The sequence below is a fragment of the Lissotriton helveticus genome, chromosome 5_1 (assembly GCF_964261635.1).
Source record: "Lissotriton helveticus chromosome 5_1, aLisHel1.1, whole genome shotgun sequence".
Taxonomy (NCBI): Eukaryota; Metazoa; Chordata; class Amphibia; order Caudata; family Salamandridae; genus Lissotriton; species Lissotriton helveticus.
The window spans coordinates 399,696,440-399,707,058 of NC_136065.1; the positions used below are offsets into that span (position 1 = coordinate 399,696,440).

At 44.5% G+C, this 10,619-nt stretch overlaps 1 protein-coding gene across 1 annotated transcript; it reads left to right on the forward strand.

The window, feature by feature from the left end:
- The first annotated feature begins 574 nt into the window (after positions 1 to 574).
- Positions 575 to 3,936, forward strand: LOC144753180 (transcription factor HES-2-like). The gene is made up of 4 exons (XM_078640948.1): positions 575 to 793; positions 907 to 1,002; positions 1,661 to 1,748; positions 3,132 to 3,936. Exons 1-4 carry the CDS (start codon positions 701 to 703, stop codon positions 3,461 to 3,463), a joined length of 609 nt encoding a protein of 202 aa, XP_078497074.1. The 5' UTR covers positions 575 to 700; the 3' UTR covers positions 3,464 to 3,936.
- Positions 3,937 to 10,619: the final 6,683 nt, after the last annotated feature.

The following is a 10,619-nucleotide window of genomic DNA, read 5'->3' on the forward strand; positions in this document are numbered from 1 at the left end:
TCAGAAACTCTGCGATTGAAACAGGACCAAGCTACGCCAATTTTAAACCACAAAAGAAAAGATATAGATCTCACAAAAATGAACAATGGGCGCCCCTCATCCGGAGTCAGATATATAGGATATATACATGTATGAAAGTGCAGACAGAACCTATAGACGTTTTTTTTTAGTTCAACGGATATCGCGTATGGACGTAGGTGCCAATGCAAGATTCTAATGCTAAAAATCGAAGTCTGTACAATCAAATAATATACATATATTAACTCAGGATCTTAAATACTCAAATGTGTATCTGGACGTATTAATAACTTGATAGATAGATAGATAGATAGATAGATAGATAGATAGATAGATAGATAGATAGATAGATAGATAGATAGATAGATAGATAGATAGATCCCTGAGCAGATGGGATATGTAATTCTTGTCCTGCCTATGGTGAGACGCTAACGGAGGAGTCAGGGCGTGCCCAGCGCTAGCACAGGGACGCCAAGGGGCGGAGCCAAACCCGCGGCTGCTCCATAAAAAGCCCGGGCTGAGCCAGAAAGTCATTCAATCTCTCTCTCATCTCTGAGCGAACACTGAACCCTGCGCGAATACCGACCACAGAACGAACAGTGAGCGAACACAGAACAAACACTGAGCGACCACTGAACGATCACTGAGCGACCACTGAACGAACACTGAGCGACCACTGAACATGTCTCCAAACATCGCGGTGCCTGACACTCACCAGCCTTCCTACCCCACCAAGATGGGCAGGCGAGGCGCGGAGAGCAGCGACATGAGAAAGGTGAGCTCCGGCCCAGCGCCTATCCGCACATGCCGCCTTCGAGGCGCTCTGATCTGATCTGTGCACGCGCTTAGAGCTCGCGATATCATATTTACCAGGTTCTCTCTCCTCAGACTCTCAAGCCCCTGATGGAGAAGCGCCGGCGGGCGCGGATCAATGACAGTCTGAACCACCTGAAAACGCTGATTCTGCCCCTGATCGGCAAAGATGTAAGTGTGCTTTCTCCTTTCTGCCCCTTCCTCCCCCCAGAATGCCAGTATGGTTCAGGCCACGGCCTGCGGGTTGCAATGTGTGCTGTGCATGTTAACAAAAGTGAGACATGTGAAAATACGAGCTGCGCTCTTACCTTGTGCAGTCTGGCCTTGCGCTGTGAGGTAGAACTGAACGTGCCGAGGCGCTCTGTGATGTAATCATCCTAAAGGCACCGCAGGCACATATTATTTATGTAGTTAAATGTATAGTTACAATGCACCAGTAATCCAAAGCTACAAACTGCCCAGGATAGAACATTATATAATGTATTATAAAAATGTGGGAATGTGTGATTTTAAACATAGAAGTATAAATGGACTGTTCTCGGAAAAAAGTCATAGATATGTGAATACATACGTTAATATATAAATAGATAAATATGCTAGACGTCATTAAAATAGTAAAGTTATTACCACGAATATGATAGATAGATCGATCGATAGATAGATAGATAGATAGATAGATAGATAGATAGATAGATAGATAGATAGATAGATAGATCGATAGATAGATAGATAGATAGATGCACTGACGCACGCGCCTAACTAACACTTTCCTTAAAACAAAGGTCATCCCGAATGAAGTTTTAACGTCTTCTTGTGCTTTTCTTCTCAGAGCTCAAGATACTCCAAGCTGGAAAAAGCTGATATTTTGGAAATGACCGTGAGATTCCTGAAAGATCTTCCCTCCGCCCACGCACAAAGTAAGTGTCTTTACATTTCCTCGCTACACCCCGGCTGAACTCGTACTATGTTGTTTCAAAATATTCACGTCTGTGCATGGTGTAAAGGAACGTTATATTTGAAAAAGAGACGCGTGCAGTGCACACGCAGTGGGTCTCGCCCCGCCCCCTCATTGCTCAGGCTGCACAGTGTGATCTTTGCACAGTAAGGGATTGGGGAGGGGGGCGGTGTGTTTCGTTTCTGGGGGCAGTGCGCCTAACCCGCGAGTCAAGCCTACTGGCGTCTCCGAGCATAGGCACTGCCCTCACAAGGGGGCGCCAGTCCGCAGAAAGGCGGGGCTCTCTGTCCAGCAGAGCACAGCTGACAAGGCGAGCTCCAAAACTCCCCGAAGTGTAGGATTCTCTGCGGAGCTGTCCAGATGCGCACATTGTCCCCGTAAGGGCACGTGGCTTTTGCTTTCTCTCTAGAAAGGGATGACGGCTTTCCCTGTGTCTCTCGCTCGCTCTCTGTCCCTTTCATACTCTCTCTCTGTCTGTCTGATTCTGTCTTCTTCTCTCCTCTTTCATACTAACTGTCTCTCTGACTGTCTCTCTCTGTATCTCGCTCTGACTCTCTCGGTCACTTTCTCGCCCTTTCCTTCTCTTTCGCTCTCCCTGTCTCTGAATCTCTGTAACTCTATCTCTCTCACTCTCTCACTCATTCGGACCCTCGCTAGAGCAGTGTATGTTTTAATAGGTCCCTTTCCCTGGCTGACAAAAGCAAAGTCCTAGCGCGGAGAGACCCCTTGAGGGTTGATTCGAGCGCTTTATAATCCATACATCAAATCAAGCAGGCGTCTCTCTGTAGGACAGGGCTCTCTCTAGGACAGGGCACCACCCAGGTGGGCAGGACTCTCTTTAGAGCAGCTGGCCTCTTCCATAGGACCCCGAACAACATAGTTCTGCACAGGAGGGCATTGTTCTTGGCACAGGAGGTACTGGAAGTTTACTGACAAATATACAGCACACTATATGTCATTTTCAAAAGCTAACAATGTTAAATCAAAAGAGTGCTGTGATTTTTCAGTATTCTGTCCAAACTCCCCCATTAAACCAAAAAAAAAAATAGAAATTTGGACTACAGTCCAATCAGCAAGCCCATTTTTATTTCGAACGTTTACATATGAGTAGGGTTTTATAGAACCATTGCTGTGTGTGTGTTATTTCATGATTTGGGTAGATAAATGGCCTAATGTATCAAATTATATTTCCTATTCTTTGCCTATGGGAAAATACGTTAGGTCACATGGGCCACAGGGACTGTGTTTGTTCTGGGCTGTCAGTGTTTGCCCTGGCATGTTGTAATGTGTGCAGCTCGCGCCCTCTAGGCACTGTGACTAACCTGCCCGTTCTTTCCCTCCTCAGCATCCTCGGAGAGCTACCGAGAAGGGTTCCGGGCCTGCATCGACAGGGTGGGCGGCATCATCGCCAAGAGCAGCCTGCTAGACACGGACACCCAGAGCCGCCTCGTGGAGCACCTGCAGCGGAGCCCCGAGCTGTCCCCCTCCTCCCAGGGGCGCGCCGCCCCCTCGGCCCCCGCCCGCGAGCCGGGCAGCGGCACCCCCAGGATCGTGTTCCGCCTGAACCCCAGCAGCAGGAGACCCGAGGCCCGGCCCTCTGCCCCCGGCCCTCAGGCTCTGCCCAGACCCGCGCCCGCACCTCTGCCCTCCAGTGGCCCAGTCTGGAGGCCATGGTAAACACCGAGAAAGGACTTACACTCAACCAGAACGGACTAGTAGCAAGAAGTTGTACAAAAGACAACTGTGCCTGAGCTATTGGTCGAGATATTTATTTATATGAAATAACCCTATGTGGTTGGTAGGAGAGCTTTTTAAATGATTCAGTCATTTACTGTAAAACACGGTTTCGGGGTTTTGTATAGGAATGAAGAACACGTCTTTTTTTCTAAGATAAACTTTTTTTCCATATTTAGTCCAAATGCGGGTTAAATGTAAGGGGTTCCACAAAAACCCTAGTAAACCCAACGGGTTGGTTCGCTGTATGCGCATTGCATGTCCTTAAAGTGAGAGTATGTGCAAAGAAAGGGGCGTCTGTACGAGGCTACTACGCATTGTGCCGATTTGGGCCTTTCTATTCACTTTCAATGTATTTTCTTGTGGAAAATTGTTGGATAATGATTTTATCTGAATAAAGTATGAAATATTTTCAATTTACGTGTCTGTGGTTTTTCTGTGGAATCCTCGACAGTCTCTTGTTACTGAGTGGTAAAATCTGAGACCGTATAGGGGTGGGGTAGGAGATGTACTACTCAAGTTATCAGCGCCTTTGGGGGAAGGTACATGAATAGAAGACGTAATTATAACGTGCAAGCTACTGCGGAGAAGAAGCAGGAGAAACATTGCCCCCTGCAGGACGACTCGGAAAGTTATTGCAATGCAAATAAATCCGCATGAGAGTAATAACCTGGCATTGGGATACAGGAGACATCATAATGAAAATACTGCCATCTGCTGGAGAACAATAGCATAAAAAGCGGGAGGTGGAGTCAGGAACACAAAAACTCCAGGCGCCTACCACTGAGGCATACATTGGCGCGTATGTGTAGGTGCACTAGAAATACTGACATCTGTTGAATGGTCAAGGGCATAGAGAGGATTTTGAAACTGGCGGTGAAAGCCTGGGTTAAGATTTACTGGAGCACTCTGGGTGGATTAAGTAAATACAATAGAAATGCTGCCACCTGCAGGGCGAGTAGCAGCATTACTGTTTTGCTGCCATTGTGCATTACGCATTTACTAATATTTGGGGATGGTCAGGGAGGGCGGCCTGTCACTCTGCCTTCGGTGTATGCCATTACTCGTTGCATTTACACAAGAAGCAGTGGTCGTTAAAAACCACAGATTTGCATCTGTGTCTGCTTCTGTCGTGTTTCTAGCGTAAAATCCGCAGACAAATGGTCGATTGGGTTCGTATGGAATCCAGACTGCCGGTAGAAACTTGTCTTTTCTAGTGCAGACATGGCTTTGTCTATTGGCTAGCCAGAAATGCTCAGCGGGGAATGGGGTAACGGTAACATACCCATGAGAAATGCTGCCATCTGCTGGGGGATTCACGTCATGGTGGGTGGAAGGAGTGACTGAAGGCCTAATAATAAAGGGGTCGGTTATGCTCATGGCATATACATGCGATGAGATGTGTTTTTTAAAAATTTAAATGTTACTGCCAGAGACAATAGGAACAAAACTGAAGTGGTGGTTTCTCGAGACCAGATCGGGAACAACATTGTCGGTTTATGCAGGGATGGGGCAAATATAAAACAAAGGGGCACGAGCATGTGTTATAGTATTTCAGAGGCCTAGGATGTTTATGCGCAACTGGTGCGTATGAAATACTGCCATCTGCCGGTGGCCCCATTGCGTGATGGGGGGGGGGGGGAGAAGGAGGGATGGGGGGGGGGGGTATGCAGCCGTGATGGGGGGAGGGGGGATGGGGGGTGCAGCACCCTCCAATTCAGACAAGATGGCGACACCTGCTGGCCGACCCTCAGCATTATTTATTTAATGTGAAAACAGATTCCGAGTGTATGCCGCATCCTGCCAGCAGAGGCTCATCATATTTGATTTATTACTTCGGTAAATCAGACCCTGAATATTTTCTACTCTTTCCCGCCTGAGCTATAGCCTTATTTATCCTTCGATGTGAGGGAAAGCGAAGAAACCTGTGGCATCGGGTGAATCAATAACAGTGTGAAAAAGGCCGCTTTCATGAAACACGTGTAAACTTCACGTAAAACAAACCATTGGCAATACGCCATACAAACGAGATAAAAACCCTGGCCTCACTAAACACTGAACCACATAACCAGCCACCTCCCCTAAGACCCTTTGACCAGGGCTTTAAGGGGGGTGAGAAAAATGGGTGTCTCTCAAAGGGCCGTGGCCAATGTAATTAAGTGCGTGGCTTAAAAACACATAAGATAGAAATCTGTGCTTACCATAGTGTGTTGCCCAACTTGTATTTTGCTGTTTCTGTCATTGCATCCAGATATATGATACAACAACAAGTAACATCATGCCTACAAGAAGTCAGGACTATTGGCTTTGTCAATGGTTGTCAGTTACATAAGATAAATAGGAAGCAACTATGGCTTGTATGTAATATTGAAAAAGCTTCCACTTAAAGCCCTGGTGACACCACAATAATGTTGCTGCTCCTGAGTTTCAAAAAGAGAAGGGAAATCCAGAGAGAAAATGACTCTCTTTGAAGGATTTCCCTTCCCCTACAACACTCACCTGGCATGACGTCATGCCGTAACTTCTCCACTAGTGAGAAGTGGGCAGTGTGAGAACGTGCACATCATGTGCCTGCTGTCACTGCAGTCCGTGGAAAAAATGGACCGCCTGTGCCATGGCACAAAATAAAGCCCGATAGAGCCCTGTTTCGAGGCGCCCTTTAAAAACCTGCTGATGCTCAGCACCGGTGAGACCCGGCCCACTTAAAGCCCTACCCTTAACATTTAGGGTGACCAACCATTCGTAAATTTCATGGACCGTCCGTAATTTGGACCTCACGTCCGTTGTCCGTGAAGATCCCTTTTACAGACACCTTTTGTCCGTAAATTTGGGCCTTGCAGGGAGCAGTGCTATTCCCCTGCGAGAGGCCTCAGCTCCCTGATGGGGCAGCCTCACACTCACCCTCGCAGCACAAGAGCAGCCCCACCCACCCATTGTCATCCTGTATGCTGGTAATTGCCACATACAGAATGGCAATGGGCCAGTCTGGGCTGTTACTGCATGTGGTGGGCCTCCTCCTGCCACAGTCTAGGGCAGGGCATTCTGTTAGATGGAAGTAACGTATAAAAACAAATGTCCAACAACGCACATGCTGCTATGTGCCAGTTCATGAAAAAAAGCCAGGGAAAGAAGTTAAAAAGAAGAGGTTATAGTTCTTTCACAGTCTCATCATTTCAGAGCTGAATACTTTTTACTATTATATACAGCAAAGCCATAGATGCTGCTTTTTTATTTATTTTATGCAACTAACACCCATTGACAAATCCAATAGTCATACCTTGTTGTAGGTCAAATGTTACTGGATGCAATGATAGAAATAGCAAAATACCAGTCGGGAGGCAAACAATGCTCTGCACATAGTTTTAGCTTAGGTGTTTTAAACCACGCCCTTAATTACATCATACATGCCCCTTTGAGAGATCCCCAGTTTTTTCATCCCTCTTAAAGCCCTTGAAACAACCCCATGTCACAGTCACCTCACTTCATGGCACTGTGCAAAAGTGCATGACTCATGACTTACAAGTTTTCCGTTGCCTATGTGCAGGGGCATAGTGAACCTTCCCCCACCCCTTGCTTTAGGAACTACAGCGGGGTTGAAGTTCTTGATGGGCCTCTTCTGTCTGCAACTCAGTAGGCAAAGGCTCAGCTCATGTGAACAGGTGAGTGAGTGAGTAAGTAAAGGAATGGGTAAATGGCTGGATGGATCAGTAAAAGGATGAATGGATGAGTGAAAGGGTGGATTAATGGATAATGAGAGAAAGGATAGATGGATGAGCGAGTGGAAGGATGGATGAGGGTTTATAGATGGATGCATGGGTGGAAGGGTTGATGGATGGGTAAAGGGTGGATGGATCAGTGAAAGGATGAATGGATGAGTGAAAGGGTAGATGATGGGCGAGTGAATGGGTGGATGGATGAGAAAAATGATGGATGGTTTGATAAATTGATAAATGAAAGGGTGAATGGATGGATGAATGAAAGAGTGGATGTAAGGATGGACGAGTGAGTGAAAGGGAGGGTAGATGGACAAAAGGATGGATAGATGAGTGAAAGGGTGGATGGATGAGAGAAAGGATGGATGGATGGATGAGTGAAAGGATGGGTTCATGAGTGGATGAGTAAATGAATGGGTGGGTGGATGGGTGAAGGATGGATGGAAGGATAGACGGCTAAGTTGAAAGGGGAATGGAGAGAGAAAGGGAGGATGGATAGATGAATAATTGGCAGAATGGATGGGCGAATGGGCGCATAGATGAGCAAAAGGATGGATTGAGTGAAAGAGTGGATGGATGGATGGATGATGGATGGATGAGTGAAAGGATGTATTGGGTGGAAGGGTAGATGGATGGATGATGGATGGATGGATGAGTGGAAGGGTGGATGGAGGGATAGATGATGGATAGGTTTGCAAATGGTTGAAAAGGTTTGGATATGGATGGGCACACAGATGGAAGGACAGAATGAATGGTGAAAGACTGAATGATGGATGAAATCATAAATAGATGGCAGAATGTACATTTGAAATGGTAGATATCAGGGGTTTGATGGAAGGATGAATGCCTAGATCCCTGGACAAGAGAGCTGTTCTGGGGAGGGGTGTGGTGATTTACTGTGCTTTCTTGGTACCATAAGAGCTTTAGTTCAAAGTGGGAGGTGTTTTAATTTTATGGCTACTCCTTTGCCCATGTGTTACTATTCTGTATTGATGTGTGCTTATGTGCGGGATGTATACGTCATGCATATGACATTTTGAGTGACACCCAACTGCTACTTGAATGTTACACTAGTAATTGTAAATGTTTGCATGTTTTGTTTTAGGTGTAAGGTTTTACAGAGAGCCTCATAGTGCCATGAGCTGTGCTTGAGATGTATATTGTGTTTGTAGCAATAGACAAGGCGTAAAAAAACTATATATAATGTATCGACAGTGCCTTCTTTAAGAAAGCTCCAGGGAAAAGCACCTTTGTGACTTCCGTCAGCTAGTGCAACTCTCTGTGAAGCCCCCATAAGCAAAGACAGATTCCATATTTTAAGTTCCACTTGCTGAAACACCCCTAATGCATTCCCTATAGTGGGTTCATCACAGCAATCTTCCCCTTAGTTCACCTATGCGTGCTGCTTTACATCTAACTATCAAGAACAAAAACAAGGGACACCCTACTCACTCGGAACCAGGGTAAATTGTATGAGACAGAAACAGCGGTTCCTGCGGAAAAATATTTATCTATATATGCACAATCGCAATGGTTACGGGTTACATCGATGTCAGAAGGAAAGTAGACGAGAACACTTCTGGCTGTATTAACAATGTTTCTTTTATATTTCAAAGAGTATATAAATATATACATAAACAAACAAACACAATAGTGCTTAGTGTCCCCAGTGTAAATGGAATAATTATTAATGGTCGTCTTAGAAAATTTTGGAAACCAAGTTATATATGTCACAAACTCACTAGTTTTTGTTTTTGTTGGTTCCATTTACACTGGGGACACTAAGCACTATTGTGGTTTTTAGTTTATGTATATATTTATACACTCTTTGAAATATAAAAGAAACATGGTTAATACAGCCAGAAGTGTTCTCGGTCTCCTTTCCTTCTGACATCGATGTAACCCGTAACCATTGCGATTGTGCATATAATTATCAATATAGATCAATAGTTTTCCGATGGAACCACTGTTTCTGTCACTTACATCTAACAATGGCACTAAGATATGAGATGCTAGTAACAAAGTCTATCCAAGCAGATTTTCCTGACCACTTCTCTCACCAAACATGTTTCCTCAGGATCATGAGTTGTAAACGAATTATCAGACTGGACAACCCAGTGCAGTAACAATATACATATATTATTATCATATGAAATACCATAAAAAGACCTGCACAATTGCTCAAAGATGTGCGCATACCGAAAAAAGTGAAGTGCACGATTTTCTCAACCAAATATAATTATTTTGACTTGTACTTAAGTGGTTGTCTATTTAGTTACTTATATACTTTCGCACAACTTCCTCTGAGGTGTCTGTAAAACTTACCTTTTGTCCCAAAGTTTTGTCCTGAATTTTGACCTTCTATCCTGAATTTTTGTCCTGAATTTTGACCCTTTGACCTGAAATTTTACACTTACCGTCCTGAATTCGCACCCATGCCAGCTGGTCACCCAGCCTAATTCAAACAGAAAGTCCTCATTCTAAGCTTCCTCCATCCAGACAGTGCATATGCTCTAATCTTGTTACCTTCCTCCTGTCTTCCAATATTCCCCCCAAGTTTGTAGATTTATATAGCACAGCTTATCACTCGTGAGGGTATCCAGGAGCTGTCCATGGGCACAGGGAGTGATTTGCCCAGAATCACAGGGTGTTGCCCTGAGGCCGAGACTCGAATCCGCCCCCCCCCCCCACCAGAGTCGACAGCTCTGGCCGCTACACCACATCCTCTCACCCTCCTGTCTTGCCCACACACCTCTCAACATGGACCTCAACATAGCCAGCTTTCCTTGGAAGGGCTTGAAAACCTGTCAAAAAATGCCACCATAAAAAACTTACTGCATGTTTCTGCTCCCCCTAACTGCTTTGCATACAAAGCCACCCGCAACAATGCACCCCAAAACTCCGTCATTAAAGTAAATAAAGCCCCATTCCTATGAAGGATAAATGGAACCCGCGTCATCCTCAAAGAAATGCACTAACTCATCCTTAATGTCTTGGTGCTCCATCATAAAAATCCCTTCCGCCCTAAAAAGCTTTCTCGGTTCACTGATAGAATATCAACGCCCAAAATATCCCCATACACAAATATCAAGTCATAAATATCGATGTCAAAAATATCAACATCCTATATTTATAATGGTAAGTATAAACAAATCGGAAAAAATATAGATGCATAAAATATAGATGTACAAAATATCGATTTTTTTCATTTATATAAAAATTAATGGTAAATAAATAAAAGAATAACATTAACTTAGAAAATTATTTAGATGTAATATACATTTTAACAAATATAAGAAATATATTAAATTAAAAAAATATTTAAACACACATATATAAAATATAATATATATACATCTATTTACTTTAAAACAATTATTAAACTA

Coding starts and splice junctions, on each gene's coding strand:
- LOC144753180 (XM_078640948.1), top strand. CDS start 701: ATGTCTCCAAACATCGCGGTGCCTGACACTCACCAGCCTTCCTACCCC. Junction 794..906: donor AGAGCAGCGACATGAGAAAG/GTGAGCTCCGGC, acceptor CTCTCTCCTCAG/ACTCTCAAGCCCCTGATGGA. Junction 1,749..3,131: donor TCCCTCCGCCCACGCACAAA/GTAAGTGTCTTT, acceptor TTCCCTCCTCAG/CATCCTCGGAGAGCTACCGA.